Source organism: Urocampus carinirostris, chromosome 8, assembly GCF_059441175.1.
Source record: "Urocampus carinirostris isolate Australia breed hairy pipefish chromosome 8, RoL_Ucar_1.0, whole genome shotgun sequence".
Lineage (NCBI taxonomy): Eukaryota > Metazoa > Chordata > Actinopteri > Syngnathiformes > Syngnathidae > Urocampus > Urocampus carinirostris.
Window position 1 is genome coordinate 22,764,047 of NC_142356.1, and position 26,958 is coordinate 22,791,004.

General features: G+C 40.6%; 1 protein-coding gene across 2 annotated transcripts in view; it reads right to left on the bottom strand.

The window, feature by feature from the left end:
• znf827 (zinc finger protein 827) overlaps positions 1-26,958 on the bottom strand; it is a 103,808-nt gene that overhangs the window by 61,399 nt on the left and 15,451 nt on the right. For both annotated transcript variants that reach the window (XM_088342013.1, XM_088342014.1), the window contains exons 2-4: positions 9,099-10,313; positions 4,052-4,224; positions 1,847-2,342 (exon numbers count right to left, since the gene is read on the bottom strand). In XM_088342013.1, the coding sequence (XP_088198139.1) occupies positions 1,847-2,342; positions 4,052-4,224; positions 9,099-10,313 (1,884 nt within the window). The remainder of the gene's footprint in view (positions 1-1,846; positions 2,343-4,051; positions 4,225-9,098; positions 10,314-26,958) is intronic.

Genomic DNA, 26,958 nt, shown 5'->3' on the forward strand with positions numbered 1-26,958 from the left:
CCAGCACTCCCGCAACCCTACTGAGGATAAGCAGTGCAGATAATGGATGGATGGATGGATTGATTCAAAGGGAATTAGAATCAAGATAGCAGCGTTGAGATCTCCGAATTCCAACTATTAGGAAGGTGATGAAATGGAAAAAGGAATTAGATGTTATCTCATCATCACACCACCTTTACTCATTGTACAATATTGTTGAATACTTGGAGCCATGAATGAAATCATTTATTGACAATGTAACGTATGAACCTAGTACCAAAATAAAAATTACATTATAAATATACTATACAATAGAAAGAATGAACACACACTCAATCTAGCTTTGGCAGTTTTTGAAATCCCGAATGAAATTCACCTTCCTTGACCCCTGTAATTGTGCCATTGTTTTAAAAAGATCTGAGCCCTGCTTCTTTTAGAACCCTTCATGAAATATATTGTAAATATACCATGTAAATTTTATTTTGGTTGTTCTGAATTTAGTTTATGTTGTTAATAAATGATTTCAATCATGGCCCCACATATTCAACAATGTGGTACTGTAGGTAAAAATGGTTTAAAGATGAACTAAAAAAATGCTTTTTTCGTATTTCATGCATATCCCTAGTGGTCTAGTGATTACACAGTGGATTTTGTCATTATATATACATTTGTTATTAGGCCGGGCTATGAGAATATAGACATCAAAACGGTCCGTTGTACAAAAGGTTTGGGGACCGCTGTTGCTCCAACTGATCAAGTTTCAACACCAACACGTTACAGATAAGACACTTATAGAGCTGAAAAAATGTATCTTTTATTTACTTGGACAATATGGGATCAGCATCGAATCAGTCACTAAAAGAGTGGGCTGTGGAATTTGTTTATTTTAATATGCTTGGACAACAAGATGTTAATTTGAGATCATGCTTATCATCTTAGATTTGCTTGCTAAATACTTTAAAAAAAAAAAAAAAAAAAAATTATGCTAAATTGCTTCTTAAAACAGAACCAAGGCGCTTATGCTGAATCCTTGAATCAAGTGACACATTGCAGAGCTTGATGCTCAATTCTGATTTTTGGGTGAGAGCTGGTGTTTTTGTGACTCTTCACAGTTCCAACTGAATGTGACTTGTTTGTGATAGTGAACGCCTGTGTGAACACTTCAAATGTCCTGCATGCGCAGTGGGGGTCACGTGACATGCAATGCCCTCATGTTTGCGAAAGTACTCATGGATGTTAACGGCGGAGCGTTGACCCACCAAATATAATTAAATCCAAAACCTCGCTTTTCGCCCATTGAAATGTTATCCATGCAGTGCGATTTAAATGTAAATATTGTTAATTACCACTAAAGGATACTATCGCTTTGTTAATGAGCGCCCTGCTCGTTTCTAGCTGTGACGCCGAGAAACATCTTAGCCTTTCTGCGAGTTACAAAATAAAGATTTGCCACAAATGTGTGAATTTATAACACACTATGTGTTTTTGTTCGCCATGGATGTTGATTTGTCCCTGCTTCCTCCCGCCCCGTTGAACGCAGAATAATGACCTCGGCCGCCTACCGACGACGTGCAGGTCGCATGAATTTGCGTCGACCGTTCACACAGGACTCACATTCCAAAAGATCAGATATGTATCGGATTTAGGACCACATATAAAAGTGGTCTGCTTCTGGTGTGAAAAAAACAGATATGTGCCTTTGAGACGGACTTTATCAGATTGGATGCAGGTCGCATCCTTGCAAAAAATGATTTTCCTGCTCCACTAAAGGTAATTGAAAAATGCTGGAAGGAGTGGCAGCCTTGTTGGCGTTTGCCATGAAATAACTAAAATAAAGCACCAAATGGTATTCATATCATGTACCAACCTGATAGCTTCATAAGCAAATCAGTAGCCGTCTTGGTTGTGATGTCCGGGCTAAAGAGCGAGGCGGTGGTTGGACCACTAGGGCTTGCGCGTAACCCAACACTAGGACAGATTCCCAGTAGCTCCGAGGAATTGGTGCTGCTCCTGGGTCGCTCTCTGCCCAAACTAAATGGGGACAGCACGGATAGATCTCTCTCTAGAGGCTCCTCCTTGATGTGAACGTGATTGGAGGACGCCTCTCTTGGTGGGGACTGCAAACGGGCGTCATGGTGCAGCGGGGACACCTGGGTCCCCTTTGGGTCAGCTGTATTGCTGCCATCACCCATTAGGGAACCTTCGCCCTCGGTGTCAGTAGTGAGCTCTTCTTTCACCTTAACATCATTTCGGGGAAAGTGCTGGTGGCAGCGCATGTGAAGCTTCAGACTGAAGTGACGAGAGGAAGTGAATGGACAAAGCTCACACTGGAACGTCTCACCCCGGTCTTGGTGTTGATGTACCTGGCAGAAGAAGGAGACATGTCAAATGAAAAAAGCATTTTCGTACAATGACACAGTGATAAAAAGAACCATTAGCAGTTTAGAACTACCACTGCAGTTCTACAGACAGACCTTATAATGCCTGTACACCAAAAACACATGGGTCAAAAATAGTCAAAGTTAGGTAAAAAAAAAAAAAAAAAAAAAAACAGTTTATGAATTGTTCGTACAAAACAGCTAAAACTTGTGTGTTGTTATAAAACAGGGGTTTTTAACCTTTTTCGAGCTGAGCGCTGTTTGTTACTAATTAGTACAAAGGCACCCTGTTTCATATGCATTTCTAACAGTTTCTTATATGCCACTGATAGAGCTTAAAAATTGTATCTTATTTACTTGGGCAATATAGGATTCAGTATTGAATGAGTAACTAAAGGGGTGTGCTGTACAATTTGTTTTTTTAATATGCCTGGACAACAAGATGTTAATTTGAGATCATGCTTATCATCTTAGATTTGCTTGCTAAAATACTTTTTAAAAATAAAAATAGTTTAATTATGCTAAATTGCTTCTGAAAACAGAACCAAGGCTCTTATGCTGAATCCTTGATTCAAGTGACACACTGCTGAGCTTGATGCTCAATTCTGATTTCTTCATTTTCCTCATGTTGCGGTTTTTGAGTTTTTCCTTGCCCTCATGTAGGTTTTAGATCAGGGGATGGTGTCATAATAGTCTGTGGTTTCCAATAATCTGTGGTCTGGGCAGCCCTTTGAGACTCTTAGTGATTAAGGGCTATACAAATAAACACGACTTAACTTGGGTTGAAATAAAAAACTCATATGTAATTATTATGTTGTTATGACTCACGTCAACCACCCAAAAAATAATTTTACTGGAAAAATCACAATGACCCTGCACCAATGAGCTATTTTCAGAACAGGCCCACCGGCACCTCAACTGTCCTTAGGGGGTACCTTGGTGCCAGTGGGCACCACATTGAAGACCCCTGTTCTAAAAGAAGTGAATCACATTTTCGGGGCTTTTTTGTGCACCGCCTAATTGATGGGAAATGTTTTATACACATTTTTGGGTTGTCATAAACAATGTTTCAGTGTTTTGTATTAAAAATCAATGGTTTGCGTAGAAAGACCTAGTTTTTGAGTTATTTAAAATAAATTACAAGGTTCTTTTCAACAATATACAACAGGGGTCACAAACGTGGTGCCGGCTGGCCTAGTCTGAGTAGCCAGTCGACTTGTTCTGAAAAAAAGCTCACCAGTGATGTGTCATTGAGATTCCCTAGAAGATTTAATATTTAACTGCTATGATGTTTTAGTGGTTGACTGAGCCTATTGTTACCCCTACTTCTAATAATTGCAACCTGGTAACAACATAATAACATAGTAATAACATAATTTGTTATTTCACAAATGCACATCAATCTGGTATCATTTCACACTAATCAATAACAAGTAGCTCTCAGCCTCAAAAAGATTGGTGACCCCTGATATAGAATACTTGTTTTGGTTGTTTTTAACAAAAGGAAAATTTATGGCCATCGTTTAAAACAAATTTAATTAATTATTTTAAACGTTTTTTTTCTTTCAAAATAGTTAAAACAAAGTAAAAAACGTTGTGGGGTATGAGGGTCAAAAAAAAAACCTTTTGTGGGTTCTTTCTGCAAAACTACATACATGTTCATGTTCACATTAGTGTGTAAGGATCAACCTCACCTTCATGTGGGACTTGAGATTGTCTTTGCGGGCACAGCGGAAGGGACACAGCGGACATTGGTGGCTTTTCAAGCCTGTGTGGATTACCATGTGTCTCTTCCAGTAGCTTTTGCGCTTGATAACCAAGCCGCATACAGGACACTGGAACGGTTTGCCGCCGTCCTCTGGTGAACCTTGAGAGGGGCAACACAATGGTTAGGTGGTGACATTTACAAAAGCCAAATTGAAATCAGTCTTTTATCAACTGTGTGATAATGCAGCAGCTTTGTTCCTGTATCGAAATAAAAATTCAAGTCTTTTCAGCGTGCGCAGGTTCTCAATAAACCTTTACGAAGACTGTGGCGGGAAATGGCAGCTGGAAATGAGAGTAAAATTGTCCTTTTTTTTTAGCGCCTCGATTATTGTTGTTGGCTTTATATCCAGCTTCCATTACTGTTTAATTGGTCTTATTAGAAGGAGACACGATGGTATTACAAATTCTAAACAGGCCTGTCAGGATGGCTTCATGAGTATTCCGGCCGTGTTCCTCAGGAAAAAACATCTGGTAATCAGTGTTTGGCGAAATGACTGCGCTCAGCCATTCATTGACCCGAGGTGTAAAAGCTCGAGACTGCCTATTTGCAACAATAAATGGCCATCTGCAGCACGAACGGTGGAGGCAAGGTCCGTTTAAGAAAAGAAAAGCATCATGCTTACCACAAAAGGGACAAACACAAAGAACCCGTGCTACTTCGAGACATTTTAAGATTTATATTTTAATTGGTTTTTGATAAGAGGGCTAAGATTTATATGCAAGCATGGCTTACTAAAAAAAGAATTAATAACTCACATGCAAGATTGAAGGGAACGAAGATTCATTACCCGTCAGGTCTTTGAGGAGTAAAATTAATCTTTATTCTTTGTTGTATACTAGATTAGATTTAAAAATAAAGTGCTAGGTGTTTTAAAATGTTCAAGGAAAAATTACTAACATGTTTTAAACAGGAAATATTAAGGGTTTTTAGATAGATGGATAGTTAGATAGATACTTTATTCATTCCCGTAGGGAAAATCATATTTCCAGCAGTGTCCTTGAGTTAGAAACTAAAATAAGAGCTATAGAATACAAAAATACCCAATATAACGTGTGGGATAAAGAGCATTTAAATTTATAACAGCTCCATACAAGTTTAATTCAAGACATCTTAAATGCCTTTTGAAATCAAATTTAAGACCTAGTCGGCAAAAAAACACAATTGAAACCAACAAAAAAACAACAACCCACAAATATTTCATGCACACAATACATGGTGCCTCACACACATTACCTGGCACAGCTTTTAGCCATGGCACAAAAAGTTTGTCGGACAGCCACTTCCCATTAAAGTTACACTTTCCCATGGTCCAAAGTAAACGTCTCTGTTCGAAGTTGCTATGTGTATTGTTGGTAGACATAAGACATGAGTCCCCTTCAGAAAGGCCCGACAAAATCCACATCACCATTTTGATAGCTTTGGTATTGTGATCACGCCATGTTACCAACAAAGTAAATCAGTAAATTACTTTAAAAAAAAAAATTGTAACTAATGATTCGGACTCGAGTTTCAACCTCAAACGTGACGGTGTTACCGTGTACTACCTTTATTTCTGATCATTATTTAGTTACATTTGAGGTGCTGGCTAAAGGTTGTATTAAAAAAACTGAAGGATTTAGCAGACGCAATATAAGCACTGGCATAGTTTCTGAACTCTCTGATCTTCTTTCAGGAGAAGTTGCGTCATTTCCTTTATTTAAAGGCTCTATTCCAAGAGCCAAGAAGAGATCCGCAGGTCCGAGAGCGTTCTCCATTCGGGCCCCGGTGCTGTGGAACGCTCTTACCCCTGAGATTCGATCTGCAACTTTAGATCGAATGTTTAAATCTAAGCCTAAAACACACTTCTATTCTATAGCATATGAATAACCTATATTTCTTGTTGACAATATCAGGCGATGGTGTCATAATAGTCTGTAGTTCGCAATAGTCTTTGATCTGTGCAGCCCTTGGAGACTCTTTGTGATTAAGGGCTATACAAATAAACATGACTTGACTTGACTTAAATCTTTTTAATTCAAATAAATATAAACCGTATTAATGTGTTCACAATTAAGACTTTCGACAATTGGATTTAAGAAATGTAATGGCAATTAAGGCCTTATTTTCATAATAAATAATTTGACTGGCTAATTGGGAGCCTTTTAAAACTTTTCAAGGATCCGCAGGAACCTTGTTACAGGACGAGATCAGTTAGGTTGTACCGTGCTTTATACTGCTTGAAGTAATCTGGGATAGATTCCAGAAGCCTGTAATAATAATAATAATAATAATAATAATAATTTCCTTGTATTGTCATTCTGTGTAACAATGTACACAGAACGAAATGTCGATTGCATCTGACCCGATGCAGCCGCAGCCAAGAGAGGGCGCCGCCGACCACTTTTTAAGTCTTAGGAATGACTCGGCCGGGGCGCGAACCCGAACCTCCCAGTCTCAAAGCGGGCGCCTTACCATCTAGGCTACTGAGCTGTAACCTCTGTTTGAATAAGTGCTTTAGGAATGGGATGATGCACATGCTAACATTAGAGAACACAGATTACTTAATTCACATTATTTAGAAGAACACTAAAACTAATGTGTTTACATGCTTTACCTAAGTTAATCATTTATGTGGATGTAGCAGAGAAGAAAATTGAGTAATGTTTAAGTGGAGGGAACCAAGAGTCATTGGATGAAATGTTTTACAGATCTAGGATTCATTCAGTAAAACTTTTTAGAGAAAAGATCAAAGCAAAACGTAAGAGATTATTTCTTGAGAAGAAATTCATTCTCAAACACATTGTTGATTAACAAAAGTGGCCTTAAGTGCTTTTGCTGTACTGAATACAGTTTTAAAAGGCAGAGTTGTGTACAATACATTATGTTTTAGTGCAGATCCTCCTAAATACTTTTGAAGTAGCCAGAGTTTGTACAGAACTAAATCGACGCTTCAAGGCCAGGAAGAAAATGAATATTACACAGGATCATTTTTAATTGTGAAGGGCTTTCTGTTTAGCTCGGTTTAGCCCCGGCTATCATTTGAGTTGTGCTGTTACAAAAACTTAAATGCGGATCACAGCACATTTAGATTTATGGTGTTAAATCAATGAACATCGGATAGAACATGGCAGGGGTAGTTGACGCAGCATAAACCTTGCTAATTTCCGATTCTTTTCACAACCAAGATGCCCTTTTGTGTAATTGTAATCCTGTGCAGTCCTTTGAGACATTTTTGTGATTGACTTGGATGGGACTACTTTGCATAATCATATCAATTACATAGTTGATCAGTTCTTTCTGTGACAGTCAAGCTAAGAATGAAAATTGCTACAATGATGGCTGTGCGTAAAATCCGGGTAAGAAAAAAACGAAATGGAATTGGTAATGTCAAATTAAAAAAAAAAGAGCACTAAATGTTTTTTACAGTGGGAGTAGTCGGAGACGCCAATAAAAAACAAGGCATAGTCATCAATACTCAAGGTCACATTTTCAGTCTGGCCACCAAACAACATACCTGCCTTTTTACAGCATCACTCGACCTTGATGTCTAGTCAGGCTACAGCAAGCCCTGCTACAACCCTCCTTTACCCCCTCTTTCACCACCACCTTTTTAACATGCAGATCACAAAATATTACATCGGCCACCTCATCTGTCTGAAGTCAATTTCATCCCGCCATTTTAGATTTGCTCAGGGTTGCAGCACAATCCTTCAAAAGTGGCCATCCATCTCTTTGAAAACATTCTGTTCTCCCCTTAAGGCCACGTAAGTCTCTTGTTCTACCCTTTTTCCTGTTTGGCTTACATGTCCATATCTTCCAGAATAAACTGCGTGCAGGCAGTGAATGTTCACACATCTGTATTTAGTCAGTGGAAATATGGAGTGTTTGACCTTAATATCAGCCCTGGCGATCAATGCACTTGCGTCTCCGGTTAGCAGGGTTCCAAGCTGCCCAGACCCACTCTAGTAGTGTCTCCACCCGCAGCTTTTTGGCAGCCCTGGTAGCCTCGGTAGGAAGGCCCCCTATGGAGCCCACCCTGCCCTTTCCTGAGACTTTCTTGGTAGGCTGACACTTCATTTTCTTTCTATGGTGATAATTAATTGCAGTGGCGGAAACAAGTACAGTTTCAAGGACTATTAGGGCAAGCGTAAAAATCACATTTAAGTTCAAAAGTAAGTGCTTGTATTTTATTTTAAAGGGAAAATCAGTCAAAAAGGTTCTCTGACCCCCCCCTTTTTTTTGTCTATGTCAGTCTTCGTCTGATTACCAGATGATTATCCTCCGTTGTGAACAACCGTTACAAATCAGAAAGTAGCGGTAGTTAGATAGCTGCCCTCCGAAAAAAAGTGGAACAGGCTGATTTACTGCGTTTACCACACATTTTAATTCTAAAATATATGACTATATTTGTTTTTCTTTAAGGTTGGCTTACCCTTTAAATGTCTCTAAATAATACTATTTTCTTATTCTAAAACAATGTCTCATACTATGTGTCATACTATTGCTTAGTTGATAATATCTTGGAATTTACTTATCCTCAAACTGGCCTTTTTATATTTTTAATTGTGTTTTTTTTTTTCTACTTCTACTGTTTTTGGGAAATGGTGCTACATTTAAACTCCAGGTTAAACTGCTCTGTTCAAATATTATTGTTAAGAAATCTATATTTGCGTGTGTTAATGTAATAGTTGAAAATTATAATTGCTTACGAATAGCGAACTTAGTTTGAAGCGTGAACCAAATGCACCCTAGATGCAAAAAGACACTTGGTAAAGATATATCATTAACACGCTTTATAATAAAAAGCTATTTTTACCTAAATCATCTTTATCCTTCTCGGTTGATGTGGGACTCAAACAAATAAAATTATAGTTCATTATTGGTATAGAGAACATCTTTGCTTTTTTTGGAGGGGATTAGATAAACAAATCTATCCAATCGTTGCCCCATACTGTGTGTAGAGGATTAAGTCGTGAAAAATTAATTCATATTACCTGCTTGGCTGTTGGGTTTTCCTCTTCCTTTTGGTGTAGAGGGCAACAATAGCTCCAGGCCCTGCGTTGGTGTTGATGGCGTGGGGGTTTTGTGGTTCTTGTCTAACAGGGGTTTGACATCCTCTTGGAGGATTCCCCCACTGCCCGACAGGGGAGAACCCTCCTTCTCGGTGAGCAATTTCCCCGCTGCCCTGGCTGCCACCTCTTTGAGCAAGGCGGCCGAAGAGGTCATGGACACGAGTGACAGGAAAGACGTTGCAGAATTCTGCTGGTCTGTGGGCGCACCGGGCGTCAACGAACCGTGACTCCTCTCGCTGACTTTCTTGGAAAGCGCAGCCAAAGTGGAGCTCGCCGACTGCGGGCTGAAAGGAGAGTTGAAGGCATCAAAGCGCACCGCATCATCTCCCCGGGTACCGGCCCCTCCGAGGGGCGGCACTACGGACGAAGCGGGGGTAGAGGAGTTGGTGGTCATGGCGGTGGCCGACACAGCGTTCTTGTCTTGGAGTACTGCGTTGGCTGCCGCTTTTAACTTTTGGATAGCAGAGTCTGGCGAGAGACTGGACCCGCTGGGCGTAGAGCGTCCAGTACACAGCCACTTGTCTGCAATGCCTGCCCAAACAAAGTTACCACCATTGCTCTGGGAGTTGAAGTGGTCCTGCTGCTCTTGTTTAACGTTGGTGAGCGATGGTGCCAACGGGGCAGGTGAGGCCGACCCACTGTTACTGTTGGCCAGCTTACGAGCAAGTGCGCTTAGTTGTTGAGCATGGTGTGAAGATGGGGAAAGGGTCAGGGGCGATGCTAGGCCTATCGGCGGGGATTCGCTTCCTCGGGATGCCCGGCTCAGGAAGTCCCCAGTGTCCAGCTTTAGTGAACCTGCCTCAAGGAGGCGCCGCAGGTTGCTGCTGAGGGGCTTCCCAAGGGCACGGGATGCCGCCTCACCATAGAGCGATGACACCACTGACGAGACTGTGTCTTGCGGTGAGAAAGCGCCACCGCCCAGTCCCAGGAGTTCCAAGGAGGCGCGGTGAACAGGCGTAGGACAGGCAGTCGGGCTTTCGTGAGTGTCATCTGGGGACGAGCCCCTTGGCAGGAAGAGATCATCCTGGGTGTCACCATAGGATGAAGACTCAGAGCGGGTGTCTGATGCATTCCCGAACCAACCCTCTTCCTCTGCAGCGCCACTGTCAGGTCCGCCTTCGTCATTGCTGTCCACATCTACAGTAGCAGAAAAAGAGGGTTAAAACTTTACATTGGTTTGAATCAGCTTTTACACTCACAGCCCCTAAAAACACCTGAGGAGCTGGCATATAGGTCATTGCGATTTTCTAGTAAATTTGATTTCTAATCGACATAGTCACAACATTGAAAAACATAGGCTTTTATATAAAAATGTGTATTGTACAATGTGATACTCAAAGTTTCGGAAGAAAATAGTTTTGCCTACGTCATTTAGGACCTAGTCACACACCGCTGCCTGTGTCGGGCTCATCTCTGAAGAGCGGGATGAAACTCAACAATATAAAACAACGGCGATCAGATAATAAAAGTGCTGTATCTAGGTTGTATAAGGATGTTCCTCCTGCTTCTGGTAACCATGGAAACCAGTACTATCTGTACCACAAGGGGGAACAAACCCCTACCAAAAAAAAAAACCCTCCTGGAGAGGAATGGGCCCCACCAGGCTATTCTTGGCCAAGGCACACAACAGGAGTGGTGCCCCGACAACCCTGGCAATTAGGGGTTCCGTGAACTGTGAACGTAACAGAAATAGGGTCTCAGCTTCAAAAACGTTGATGACCCCTGATCTAGATTAATTGTGTCACAACAAGTTTGGTTGCATAAGAAAGCTTTCATTGGGTTGTTGTTGAGACATGTCGAAAAAAATTTTTTTAAAAAAAAGACACACATATATATATATATATATATATATATATATATATATATATATATATATATATATATATTTTTTTTTTGGCAGAAGCTTGGGAAAAAAAACAAAACACTTTTTGGGTTATTTTTTATGTAGTCGTCATGCGACCCAGTCCCATAAGGTAGATATGTTAGAAGTGATGACAAGCAGTCATTTTCATTAAAGGGACTCAGTGTCTTATTAAGAGCCCCCTCGTCGTTAAAAAATAAGTTCAATAAAATCAAAACAAAATCAATTCAATTAATAAGCAAAAATACATTAACTACCATATAAACATATTTTGTTTTAATGCTCATTAGGTTGATAAATTTATATTTATTTTCATAACATGAGGCTCGCCAAATGGGAGCTAACATGACTATACGCCATCTTGCTGCAACAGGTACCACCAAAAACCTTGTGAAAGGCTGGGCAATAGCTTAGAAGAAAAATGCTGCAGTCTCCATAGTTTATATTCTGCATTGTGCTATTGTGTAGTGCACTCGTATCTGGTTGCACTACACAATACAGCAATATCTAGTGGTCAAATACTTCACAGTGTCCCTGTAACACTAGATTGGACATCTATATAATCTCATCTCATTAGCTGCACCGTTTATCCTAAGTAGGGTCGCGGGGGTGCTGGATCCCATCCCAGCAATCATCGGGCATTTGGCAGGGGACACCCTGAACTGGTTGCCAGCCAATCGCAGGGCACAGAGGGACAGACAACTCGCTCGCTCATTCACACCTAGGGACAATTTGGACCGGCCAATCCACCTGAAATGCATGTCTTTGGAATGTGGGAGGAAACCGGAGTGCCGGGAGGAAACCCACGCAAGCAGGGGAGAACATACAAACTCCGCACAGGAAGTCCGGTAGCTGGATTTGAACCCACACAGGAGGTTCCCAGGACCTTAGAACTGAGCTGCACAAGCGCTAACCACTGCGCCGCCGTGCTGCCCCATCCATATAATATAACACGCTAAATGTAACAAGATGTAAACAAAAATAAATATAAACCCAGATGTAAAAATAGACTTTTTTGTTCAAATAATTATTCCTATTCTAAACTGTCCTGAATTTTTAAAGGACCAGGCACTTTACAACAAAACACTCAAACCTTAAGTTTGTCTTCAGTTAATAAATGTCATAGAAGCAGCAGTAGACTAAAGTTTGTGCGAAACAAGTGCAGAGGATTTGTCTTGTCACCGATCAGTACAAGCGCAAGGTCTGTTGTTCATGGTCACCACCTTATTTTCTACGTTTTGTTGTTCATGGCTGCAGCCTTCTTTGACGTTTACTTTTGCGTGCCCACCTTCTACGTTTTTATCTTAATCTTCTGCTGAGCCGGTAAACCTTGTGCGATTATTAGGAGTATTCATGAGATGGGACGAGAATGAATGATCAATGCAAGCAGAAGTTGAATTTTTCCTTTATCCAAATTATGCAAACGTTGCTCCTCTTTTACCAAACATTTAATGGAAGCAGCTACAGTGAGAATGTCAATACAGTGCTACAACAATGCCCCACTTTACACAGGCACAAGCCAATGGTGCCACATTTTTACAAGGCTTTAACAGCCTATTTAATAACAAGGAGGAAAACATTCAAGTTTCAGCTAATTTCCCGAAAAGATTTTAAAGGATTTTTGAACCGGATAATGCTCTACATGTAATTTCCATCTATAGAATGTGTTTTCCTGAGCTCGGTGTTCTTGTTTTGATGAGAAACAGAATGTACCCACATATCTACATTGACATTAGGACATCACAGTAGCAGGCGAGGGTAATAGAATATCAGAAATTATTTTGGATACTTGTTTAAAATGAACAGCCACTTTGTACATTCATAAAACAATTACCACCTTCAAGCCAAAAATAATTGGCAAGTTTTAAATTCACTACTTCAAAGTGTCTTACAATTTTTTTTTTTCAAAATAATCTGGGATTTCTGCTAAACGTTCAGGATATGTCTTAAGTAATTTTGATTTTCTTCTAGCTATATTCTTGCCATCCTTGGTCTCGAGGAGTAGCAGCGTTACTATGACAACCCTATCCATCTGGGAGGCTAGACAGCAAAGATTAGGGTAATGGAGGTTACAGAACTCCATTAATATTCATGAGCCCACAAGACACCAACGGGGAGCCAATAAGGATAGGGTTAAGGTCACCCAGGGTCATTAATATACACTTGGTGTATCAATATTCATAAGCAAAATATTACAGCTTGCCAGACAAGGGTGAACAAAGAGGAGAAAGCATTCCTGATACATGTTAACAAAACGGTCACGGGACTTTGCCAGTTGTACATGTTATTATGAGAAAAATCATCAAACAAACGGATTGAGAAAATACAAATTTTAAAACATGTCTTCCTTAACCTTTTGCATGCCAAGTGATCCGCATTGTGTTTACAGTAAAAAGAAAAACAGTGGCCAGGGAACTAAAACCAGTCAGTGGGGATACTTACAGTTGGCCCGTGATGAGATACCAGAATGGAGCAACACGGTCATCAAAAGGGGGACACAGTCATCAGAGACCACTTTTGTGATACATATTTGGACGTTTCGCTTAGTTGAGGAAAGAAGTACCAAATCAAAGAATGTTTGTCACAATACACAGCTCTGGTAGAAAGTACCATGCGCAAATGCAAAGAGGGCATAAATCCTACCAAAACAAAACCTTTAATGCTATGGAGCACCATTTAGCAGATGTAAAACAGATTTGAATGAAATTAGACACACAAACAAATGGCTGCTAGATCTACTATAGGGAAGTCATTATAATACTCTTAAAGTGTACAATTGAGAATTACATAAAAAACATCTTTAGCTCAATCACAGAGCCTCCCATCAAATTCGATCCTTCATTTTCCAGGCGCTTATCATCACTAGGGTTTACGGGGCATATCACAAATCTACTAGATAATACCAATTTCAAAATTAAGCAATATGTCTCTCCAATACCATGTTAACATGTTTGTTTACGCTAAATACTGGAGAGGCATCTTGAATGAAAAACTTATCACTCTACGCCAACCAGCCAATCTCACTATTCTTCAGTAATTCTAGTGTACAGTAATTTCAAATAACAAGTTAAAGTGTAACATGCTGCATTTCACAGAGAGATGGCAGAGACTCCCAACAAGTAGTTGGTGTAAAGTTTTATAAGAGGAAATGTTTTTGCAATACTACATAAAGCACTTATGGTTACCGGTACTCAATCAGAGTAACTCCTCGACTTGTCCACACTACAGAATGTTAACAAAAGAATGTACCTTTTTATTACTTTGCTACCCGAGATGGATTGACCAAGACCAAGCAAAAGTCAGAGAGAAAAAAGCCAGTGTGAGTAGAGGGCAGGGCCTCGACCCATTTTCATGTGACATGAGGAAAAGCACCGAGGGCTACTAATGGATGTAATGTGGTTACTGGCAAATAACTAGATTGCTGACCCAAGGTGTCTCAAGCTTTGAGGGAAGGCTAACTCTCGAACCTGCCAGCAGAGAGTCAAATATGTCGCCAATCTGGCTTTTTGCAAAAAACCCTTCTTGGCTTTAGCGTCAAAGCTGTCCATACCCTGCAAAAAAGAAAACCTATAACATCTGTAAAATATTTGTGTTATGCGCTTCAAATTATGACTTTATACAAAACTTTATTTACACAAACATGACAGTATTGTTTAGTTTATAGTAATATTGTGAAGCAAATCATACAGTAAAATATGTGCTACTGTAATGCTTGACATTGATTTGTCACGGAAACAGGCAGCAAGCGCCATTGGAAATAAACTTCAGGCAGAAGAATTGTTGGGAGGCTTCTTGATCCATTTGTGGCTCTTATTGTTTTTGTTACCAAGGGTTTAGCTACTAATGGTTATATTTGGAGTTTTTGGAAAGGATGAATAAATTTACACTTCTATATAAGCTTTACACGGACTACCTTTAAATTGTCTCAATGAGACGTTTCTTCAGTGTTGTTCAATGAAACATTATGATGAAATTTTCGCAGAAATATGAGGGATGTACTCACTTTTGTGACATTGTGTTTGTAACACTATGTATTTTCATGATTCCGATCATTTGTCATTTAACATTTTTCAATGTATTAACACCTAAGCCTGCAGTACAGCAGTACAGTAAGACTTATTTCTTGCAATAGCATTATTGGACAAAAACATTGGCAATGAATAAAAGATTGGCTTGAATTGAGTCATGATACGTTACAATTTGGTTACGTTACTTTTTATTTTATCAAAGCCCTGCATCAAGAAACAGTCATGGCATTCATTTACACAAATGATACTTTAATGCTACACTGTCCTTGAATAAAATTTTCATTTATTTATGTTTTTGTGTCATTAAAATTTTAAAGTAATTAGACATTTTGCATTTGCTTAAGTGGGCGGATCATTTTGACTAGGTCATTAGATTGCATGCTGAAAAAGTGTGAGCACCCCTGTTCTAATCAATATGAGTGGCTGCTTGCAGAATAGACTGAACGAGCCACCTTTCTGAAGCTAATTGGAAGCTAGTCAATTTCCCCCACCTCTGTAGTGAACAGAGGGCACAAGGGTGAGCAGATACACACACAAGAGTAGGAGTGGGACAGAGTTTAGGAGAAAGAGTATTAAAAGATCCGTTTTGATTGTACTGTATGTTCACAACTACTTCAAAAGAAAAAAACTGATCGGGGTGTCGGAGGGTTCATTGTCTACTACAAGGGTCTCCAACCTTTTTCAAGCTGAGAGCTACTTTTTGTCAATAATTAGCACAAATGACACCCAGTTTGATATGCATTTCTAAACTAATGACTTATGTTATTACTACGTCGCTACTGTGTTATTTATTACCAGGCTAAGACTTGGAATTAAGCGTACATTTTTGCAAAAGTGTGAAGATTTAGATTTATTTAACAACTAAAACAATTTTACTAGAAAATCACAATGACTCAGCACTGGTGGGCTATTTTCAGAACAAGTATCATCATCTGTCTTTAGGGGGCAGCTTTGTACCCACAGGCACCACATTGGAGACCCTTGGTCTACTAGTTATCCCCAAGGATAACTTTGGAAGCCTATCGGCATTTTCTAGAAATAGCTAGCAATGTCAGCTTAATGAAAATAAAACACTGTTTTGTTTACAAATCAAAATGTTTTTGAGTGTGTCATTAAAATGTTTAAAGTGAACGATTGCTTTATTATGTATGTGTTGACAATGTCCAACTGAATTCAAAGAGCCCATATGCTTTATTTTCCACTGTGCCTATCAGCTTTTATCCTACATTTAGCAATGCTGTTCAAGGCAGAACATGATAGGTTACAGGAATAGGGGCATTGGGGAGTGCTGGAGAGTGACATCATGCTTGTCTCAGCGTTATTTTGTTTGTTGGTGCAGCGTTAAAATGACGAAATTAAGAAAAGGCCAGCTTTAAGTAGAGTCCAAATGCCAACCCAAACCCCAACAAACATGAAAAGGGAGGAGTTTATTCGAACATGTCTAAGATAAACATGTACTTGCACGCGCAACATGAGCAAGCAAACTAAGGCTGCAATGAAAACATAAGCCAGTAGATTGCGGCAGAGAGTAACAATGTTACAAATTTCATACAGCTTCTTGAATACCGTGATACTAAATTATTTCTGTTCAGAGTTATATTTTGTTTATGGTTATCACAACTCACACACCTAGGACTCTCTCCCTCCATCTGCCACTGGATAATGGGCTTCCTCTCGAACCGCCCACAGTCCGTGAAACTCGGTAACCACGTCTCTCCCACCCTAACACTGAACACTGGCTCCCCCAAGGTTGTGCACTGAGCCCCTTGCTTTTTACCCTCTACACATCCGACTGCTCACCGACCCACCCCACAAACACAATCATTATGTTCGCCGACGATACCACTTTGATCGGCCTAATCTCTGAAGGGGACGAGGCAGCGTACATGGATGAGATAGAGTCACTGTCAACGTGGTGTTCGGAAAACCACCTCATACTAAACACCACAAAAACAAAAGGAACTGATACTGGACTTCAGAAGGAATGGCCGGAATCCAGCACCACTCATCATAAAAGGAGACTGTGTAGAGAGAGTCCACTCTTTCAAATTTCTGGGTGTGCACATCTCCGACGACCACTCCTGGTCTGCAAACACCAGAGCGGTGGTAGGAAAGGCCCAGCAGCGACTGCATTTCCTGAGAGTGCTCAGGAAAAAACATCTAAAACAGCAGCTGCAGGTGTCTTTTTACAAAGCCAGAGTGGAGAGCATTCTCGTGTACTGCATTACGGTGTGGTATGCTGGGTGCACAGCAGCAGAGCAGGACGAAGACTAGGAACCTTCCCGTGGTGTCCTGGGATGGGCTCTCTCCCGGGGGAGCCTTACGAATCCAACTCAATCCACTCAGACTCGCTCTCTCTTTCTTTCTTGGTCCTCTCTCCTTCTTTGTCTCTCCTTTTCTCTCTTCCCCCTTTACACTCTTGTCTTTCATTTTCTCTATCCCTCTCTTTCCTACTCTCTCCCCACCTCTCTCACTCTCTTTTCCCCCCTTCTTGCATTTTACTCCATCTGTCTTTCTCTCTTTCTATCTGTCCCTCTTTCTCTCTCTTCTACTCTCCTCTCTCTGTTCTTCTTAGGGCGGGTGACTTCGAGAGCAACCCTGGCCCCCAGTCCAAATGCCAGTGGTGCTTTCGAACCATTCGCTGCGACCACACCCCAATCACCTGTACTACCTGTCAACGGGGCTTCCATAAATCCTGCACCGGCCTGTCCGAATGTACTAAGGACTTTAGAGGCTTCGTCTGCTTGGTTTGCTTGGGTCACACCCCATCAGGCCTGGCGGCACAGGACAGTCGCAGCCCCCTCTCCTTCGGAGAACTACGGAGCCTCCTACGAGCGAGTCTGGCGCTACTATGGATTACCTTAGGCGCCTTGAGTGACTCAACGACGACGACGACGACAGCAGCAGACAGGAAAATGCTCCAGAGGGTCATCAAAACAGACCAGAAAATCGTCGGTTGCTCTCTGCCCAGTCTGGAGGACATTGCCTGCTCTTGCTACCTCAGCAGAGCAGAAAACATCATTAAGGACTTTTTTCACCCCGGCCACCACCTCTTTGACCTGCTGCCTTCCGGCAAGCGCTACAGGTCACACAAAACAAAAACAAACAGACTCAGAGACAGTTTCTTCCCCAGAGCCATTACCACCCTAAACACACACCGCACAAAAAACTGAAAAACTCTTGCAAAAACACTACCTCATACGAACGTAAATGGTACTCATGTCTATGTTTCTTGCACAATGTTGACTGCACTATGTTTACTGCTCACCTTGCACAATGTTGACTTTTTTGCACTATGATGACTATTTTTGCACCAAATGCATATGTTGACTATTTCTTGCACTATGATGACTATTTTTGCAATGATGACTATTTTTGCACCAAATGCATATTGCACAAACCCTAACGATACCAACTGTATGTAACATCCTACATGCCGACATTTCTTGTGTAAATTATAACTATAACCTTATCCTCCTTGTTTTATAACCTTATCTTCTCTGTTCTTTTATCGTCTTGGGTTTTTTACCACACTGTGAATGTGTGAAACTGGAGTGTCATGCCCAATTTCGTTGTCACAATATGTTAACCCATTTTGTAACAATGACAATAAAGGTATATTCTATTATTCTTCTAATCTATCATTTTCCCATGCGTGGTTGTTCATTCTTCACACTTCATGACATTTAATGCGTAAGTTTTGAAAAGGACAGGGGGCAAAATCCAATCAAGCCCAGAATCTAAATTGTCAAGCCCTAATGCATGCAATAAACTCAAAATTGTGTCACGGACAAGGTTTTCATTTGGCACAAGCTCTCCCATAGTCCACACTAAACAGCCCCAGAGATGATTTAAAGTGGATCGCACATTCGCGACAGCTATAACTGCTTAGCCTGCGGTACGGCAACCGGTCCCTTCACCGACAGGGTGGCGGCGACACAGGCTGCGGCAGCCAGCATCTGCTACAGAAAAGAGGACTCATTTAGCGTTTGTTGAGGCAAACAGCCTGCGGGCCGCACAGCAGACTGGACGCGTTATCACTAGCATATCCACACTCATACACGGGTGATTCAGCAGCACAGCAGTCAGGAATGTTCTTGACGGTTAACACAGATGTTATAACTCCGGCGCATAGTAGACAAAGAGGGAGCCTTATCAAGTCAAAGTGCAAACGCCGGCTGCACAAATAGCAGGACAGTAATATGGTAAATGTACTGCAGGCTACAGGGTGCAGTGCCAGGGATGGTTTTGCTGTATTAACCTTTCACAGGACAAGCAGCGAGCAGTCAAAGACTAATAATACAGCTAAAACGTCTGTATACATTATCAGAAACATTTTGGGCTTTGGCAGAACTGTTTCAATATCTTAAGGTCAAGGTGTCATCAAACAAGACAATTTCCACTAAGTGCTTTTAGTCTTTTTCCATGTTGCTATTTTGAAGCACAACCTATATTTTTTTTAAACTTTGGAGAAAAAAATGTTTCAGCTCTCTTAAATAACACTACGCAGTCACACAGGACCTCCACTGTTGAACACTACATGGCATTAAATGTTTGCATGACTTTAGCAAACGTGCTGTATTCACAGACAAACATATGAAATAAACTGGCAGCTACTCTAAGTCAAGGTAATCATTTCTTGGTGCCCATGGACTTCTCCTAAAACAAAAAGCTTTTGGAAGATCAATTTGGCAGGCCCACTTGCCTTAGCACAGAAATATGCAGCAACGCATGCTGAATGAAATTTTCCAGCAGTCAGGAGGTGATAACAGGTCTTCTGTATCACACTCCGTATAAAACCAGCAATTTTCAAAGCTATCCCGTAAAACTGACCAACAATTAATCATGACATTTTCTGCCTGTATATTTGTTTCCCCAAAAGACAGCTTGTAAGGAAAATTCCATGTGACATTCATTACATGTACATACCATTAACAGAAAACAATTGTCCCCGACAGTTTTTATGTGATTCATAAAGCACCCAACAACTGTACTTGTGAATAAAGATAAACAAATTTGTTGATGGGGTCGGGCACGCCTCCGTCCACCAAAGGGCGACTAATCGGTTTGTAATTGGGACAGGTGTGTCCAATCACCCCACACCTGTCCCTAACTAGACTGAACATTCATAAAGACATGGTTCTGATAGGGTTATTGTTGTTTTGGACGTGTGTTTGTTACTTTATTAATGGTTTTGTCATTAAATGCTATCTGTTTTTGAGCTCCTTGCCTTTTCCTGCTTCCTGCATTTGGGTCCACCACTAAATCACAAGATTCGTGAAAACAATCCTATAATGGTAGAATAATTTCAATGTATAGCTCCGAAAAGATACATAGACTAGGACGGACGCGCTGTACTCACTTGCCAAATCGACAAGAGTTAAAGTGCTTTAGTCAGTGGTCAGTATACTTTGTAACATACTCGTGCTGGACTTATAAGCACATTCAGGACAATATTGAAGTGGGTCATTTGCTAATTCCCAATAAAAGAAAGACCAATGCAAAATTAAAACTTGCAATTAATCAACAAGTACTAAGAAAGTAATGTAGACTTCAATAATATATCTCCTAACTTATCAGGTTGTGGTCCACAAGAGACTTTAGATTATGGTGATGTCATCATATCATAAAGATATATTAGGTCATTAGGTCATAAAACCAAGTTTAAGTCAGGGGAAGAAGAAGGAAAAACAAGGACTGAATTAAAGGTAGTTCCAGTTTGAGGCGAGGTCACCCACATGACTTCTGTTACTTTGGCTCACATACGGACACACAAATACACATCCATACACTCGAAGCCATTCTGTCACTTAGCCAGGCATGAAAATTGGCCTCACTGACCTCAGGCACAGAAAAGTGAAGAGGGAGGAGATGGCAAGGCGAAAGGGATGGATGGATGGATGAAAAAGGGGAGGGCAGGAAAAAAGAGGAGGCCATTAGCCGATTAAGGGTGGAATAGGGAGGGTGGGGTGCATCAATACAGTGGCTATGTCAAAGGAAAGACACGTCTGAGAATTTGCAGAGCAAATTTAAGAGGGCACCAAAGTTGACATTCATGTAAGCAAGCTTTTTCCTACAAAACCCTCATTATTTTTCCCCATAACGGATCAAATGGGGGTAAACATATTTTCCTCCTATTTCATCGAATAGTTGTTTCTTCATAATAAGTTGGAATAGAAACAGAATGCCACAGCATGACCTCTTACTGTTTCTAACCCAAACAACATGGCAAAGCACTCACAGACTGTACAGAGTCAAGTAGTCGTAGTGAGATCAACAGAAGTTATAAAGACACTGCCCTACTTATGAACAAGATGGGTTCCGGACGATCGTTCGTAAGTTGCTTCAGTGCTATATTGTTCATATTGATATGATTAAGGCTTGTATTAGTAACCTGTATTGTTTTGTATGAAAAAAAATAAATGTTTCCTAAAATAATATGCTCTACAAAGATAAATAAAGATAAGTTCAACTTACTTTTGAAATATGGGCTTCAAGAGGTCCTGCTCGGTGGTAGAGGGTGTACGAAAAAAAGTGATCCAACCATTTTCTCAACCGCATCAAGCTTTCTTATTCCACTTTCATTTAAAAAGAAATGGTTCGCATTTTCTTTACACTTTACACCAACCATATTGAATGGATGAACGAGATATTAAACAATAAAAATGTCACAAAAACTAGGAAGAGGATTTATTTTTCTAGATTTATGCTGGATGACCTCTCACAGCGCCACCACACACCAGTAGCAGCGGAAAAAAGCACTACAGTCATGTCCTGTACTCAGGAAAAGGTGCACACAATACAAAATCCAACCTTCAGCAATGCCCGAATATTTTTCAACATCCCAAAAAAAAAAAATGTTCACATCTACCATTTTTCATAAATCTAATGGTCGTAAATAGGGGAGCGTCTGTATAATTCACAGGTTTTGACATAATTTTCAAAGGACCGAAAAATAATCTGATACAAACAAGCGAGCAATGTTCTCACATTCACATCCCTGCATTTGTTTAAATCTTTCAATTGGCGTGTTCAATACATTAATTACATTTTTAAATGCATTGTTTATTCAATTCATTTCATTTGATAAATAATTGAATTATATTGGATTCAAAGAGCCATACCACGCACTGAGCTGCCATGACAGACAGACAAACACAAAAACACACAATTAAAAACATATTTCCCATAACACACTCCTCTCCTTATAATACAACAAGTATTGTTCTCGTGTTGATTTCAAGGAAAGTGTCCACCCTCAATACACCCAAAAAAAACCTTAGCATGAAACAAAACAAAGAGCCAAAGTATATAGAAAATATGATGAGGCAAAGAGCCGCATTCTTATTGGCCAAGAGCTTCATGCGGCTCTAGAGCCACATGTTCGCCACCCCTGCCCTATCCACTACACTTGACCCTGGGCGCTACTAATACACTTTTAACCTCAAGATGTAAATTCAATCAACAAAAAAAACATTGCCTCTAGCCTCCCATTCTAAAATATTCAGAACAATGACAGCTGAGTTATTCTCGGGCCAACTAAAGCAACCTAAGAATACTTGAAGACCCCATTTCCAGAGACCCGTTTTCAAGTTGTGTGGAACCTTCGATGAAGTGTCAGAGTTGCCATACCACTTTAGTTACACTTCACGGAAATAATAGAACCCCCTTGAACTTTATTGACATGTGCACATCCAGTTTTGGAATCTTATCAAAAAGTGATAAAGACTTAAATCCCTGTTTAGTACATTAAACAACAAGAGACTATGAGAGAAAGTGTCGTGTTTTTTCACCGCTCCCTAATATAGGAACGCCAAAACACGGGAGGGGAAAAATAAAAGGGTGGTGGTAAAGTGCACTCCATCTGCAATGAGGAATTTCAGGGGTCTGGCTGAGTTCAGGGGGGTCTATATACTCTCATTGCCCTCAAAGAACACTTTTCCTTCCCGTTTCACCTCTGACGTACAGCCCGTCGGCGCCACAGACCTTTGAGGCTGAGACCATTGCCAAAAATCCATAAATGGTCATTTGTGCCACATTTCAATACAAGTCAATGATTAATATAGAGTAATATATATCATATACAGTATATCCTAATTGTAGATCTTTGCAGGGACAGAGCTTTGCGAAGCATAAAATGTGCATTTCTTTCGATCAGCCCAGTTCAGGTCATCAGCTATTTAAGTTGAGAAATCGATTACAGCAAAGTGTAAAGTACACTTCAACTCTTAAATGTTAAGTTTTGGTAACCTTTGGATGCATATATTTTTCCAGAAGTTGCTAGTCCAATTTTTAACTTTAAGTCCTACAGAGGACTTAAAGTTAGAGGTTACTCAGACAAATTATAGTTTTTGGAAACTGGTCTGTGTATCAAAATGTCATTCAATATTAAATGTCTTTAGGGTCATTTAAAGGGTGATGAACTGTATTTGCAATGCGGGTGAGATTCTCTTTGTGCTTTTTGTCAACACGCCACGGTTTAGCGGAATGCTTGCAGCCATTGTTGCGAAACAAATCTGTGGAAAACACTGCATAGTAATATATATATATATATATAAATAAAAGAATGTTGACCAGATTCTGAATGGTAAATAGTAAGGGCAATATACCACAAGAGGTTATAGGGAACATACATTGATTATCTTTGAAAGTGGAGCACGGTCCAGAAACGTAAAATTCAGTCAGTAAAATATGTTAGCTACATTTTTGGTAATATTTTGGGTTAATCTTGAATGTTTAGGAAAGTGGGACTTTTTAAACCTTTCCCTGCAGCCTCAAATGCAACACTTCCAGTTAGCTGCTACAGGAACAGTGACATTAAAAAGTGCAAAAGAGCTTAAGTAAGATTTCTCAACAAGGCCATCCTGATCTACCTTGTGCCAATTAATAGAATTACCTTCTTCCTCTGGAGGACCGTTAGTCATTTGCCGAGACTCTGTGACTACCAGCGGAGCGTCTCTCCCACCATATTGTCCAGCATGCGCTAATAAGGCAGTCCTGACCGCCGGGCGCGCTCATTAGCATAGCCTGCAGCCGTGGCAACCCCTGCCAGGGCGCAGCCGGACACTTAATTACTGCCACTGCTCCTTCTTCACGACATCCATACTCACCGCTTTCCTTCGTGCATTCTCACCCTTTTGCCCTAACCTTCTTAACCCACAGGCAAAAAAGACACAAGTGCAGGAAAGATGTATGTTGATGTATTTTTCTGACGTGAATGCTTTAGTTAAGTATCTGCAAGCAGTCAAAGGGGAGTAATCTTGGCCTTGTGGATCACATGCGGCTTTGCAAAAGCATTTGATCATGCTTAACATGAAATCCTTTGAAAATAGGTTAAAAAAATGCACATTATTGCAAGAATTACCCCTTTAACTTAAATGTGAAAACTATCATATCTATCCCATGCGTATAATTACCATGGTTCATGTAAATAATTGGTCGGTTGAGATCGGTCTGTAATTTATTGCTTATTGAGATATTAGTCCATGCTGCAGCTTTATCCTTGGCTGCCACGTTACTCCAATCAGAATTAATCAATTGTACCTTTCTCCTATAGTAAAATGCTTTGCACATACCTAGATGGATTGGTGGCTATAAGTGCAGAATGTCCCTCTTTTTCCCAGCATAGCGATTTACAAACAATACATGGACACCACATACACTCCCACCTTCCACCCTCCTACTCGCTCTCACTTGCCTTGCACGCAGACACACATATACAGCCCCAAACAGAGACTCACAAACACAAACACACACACGCAATCACCTCTGTGAGCTGCTTCGGCATGCCAGAAAAAAAAAACTACACAGCAGGGTGATGGCCTGTTCTTTTCACACTTTTCTTGCCCAAAGAATTGCAGCCTGTCTTCTTGAGATTGCCACTTTGACACCCGTGTCTGCTGTGAATTAATTAAGATGCATTTTCAACAGCAGCAGCTGTGGCAGAGTCCTGTAATTCTTAAACATTGTCGAGAGATGTAAAGTATGGGTAGTGGTGTGTCAATCGTAATGGTTGGACAAGAGGGTGCGTTGCCATAAAGGTTTCCTCAAGTCTGCTCAACATAAAACACTCAAAATGGCTTGTTTTGGTTTTTCAGGCAATCAAGTGTGAAGGGTATGGGGGGGGGCTAACTTTGTTGTGGTGTATAAGGGCTTATTTTGACCAACCTTTTGAAGGCAAAAATTAAAACATCTCAATTTCACTTGGCCTTCACTGTGTGAGCACGTCACCAATCAATGCTTTCCTCTCAGAATCAACCGCAATGAAAAGAAGACGAGTGAGACGGGAGAAAGGGAGATGAAGGGAAACGGCACATTATGTTCAGCGGTCGCCATTAGTTTGACATCCGTTTGGCCATGGCACCAGTAAATGACAACAAGAACACTTGTCAGGATTTTTCCCAGTCTTGAGTTCTACGATCACTCCTATTCTGAAACATGTATCCTAGGAAAAAACTACAGAAAAATGCTAACAGCTAGTTAAATGCGGATCCCGGGAGGATGATTAAGTCTTATTTTATCCAACAATCTCAATGTTTAACAATTGCAGCGGATGGAAATGAGGCATTGTCCGCCACATACGATTACGCAGACACCTGCCCCGCTCTTTTCAAATGGGGACATACTGGCGAGTGTACACTTGTTTACTGGCTGCAAATGCATCTCCCCATCGCTCGGAGTAACCAGGTTGTGACCTGAGCCTGCCACATTCAAAGCCATCCTTCACTTATCAGAGTAGGCTCGGTGGCATAATAATCGCTATGACAACCGTCACTTAGGGCAGCGGGTAGGTGGAGGAGACGTGTCGGCTTCTCGTCTCCGTGCTGATGATCTCATTTCTGGCTGTCGGATACAACAAGGTCAAAGCACTGAAAGTGCAGGCAGAGTGGATGCTTGCAAAACGAAGAGACCGCAATAGTTTTCAAACAATTACATGAAGCTGGCAATAAGGTGATAATAACAGAATGTAGAAGTGCTTTTATTGTAGCCATACATTACAATTTGAAACCCTTGGACATATGCTACTATAGTCTATCTGCTTACCAGTAAGAGTATCACACACTGATAAATGCAGGCAAAAGATTATCTCTCTCCTAAGTTTGCTGTTGTACCCGTGTGCTCCCTGCATTTTATATTTGAATTTTCAAAACCAAACTTCTGTTGTAACAGTCCTCGAAAGTATCGAACCAGCACATGGCCCTAAAAGTCTGCACTATATGGTAATTATTAGTTATAATATATAGATGAAGGTGTATCAGGGTTGGCATAGTATTTAAGAAGGTGTATGACTATGAATATTACCTCTTATTTGGATTGGGGGCCTTTTTCTGGACGTCATCGTACCCCAGCAGCCAAGCCAACCATAAGCATTTACTTCAATATAATACAGCTGTCAAGATTATGGACTCAAAGAAAAGACTAACAACCAGACTAACTTACTGATCTGAAGCGTCTGGTGCACTACTTACATTGACACTCCTAGAGACGACCAAACCTGACAAACAAAGAAACAGTGTTTTCATGGTGTTTTCTGTCTTACAGAGACAAACAATGACACTGAAAAGCTCGGAGAAGCACTATATTGAAACCACATTTCTTGCTTTACCAGCAAGCAAGTAGAAAAAAGACATACTTAAACCACAGGGAAAGAATCAATAGTACAGAGATCGCTCAGTTTTTGCGGTTAATGGGAACCAGAACCCTGCGCTGTAGCATTCTGTGTCCTCGAATGGACACAGATCTCAGCCATGATCAAAATAAGACCGTCCCAAATGTAGTGGTTTCCCACGAGTTGTGGCTCTGAGTCACCCATTTCATGGCTAATGGACATGTGATTTGCAAGATACAAAGTCCACAGCGGTGGCTTTAGAGAAATGTTAGCCTAGCTGAAATG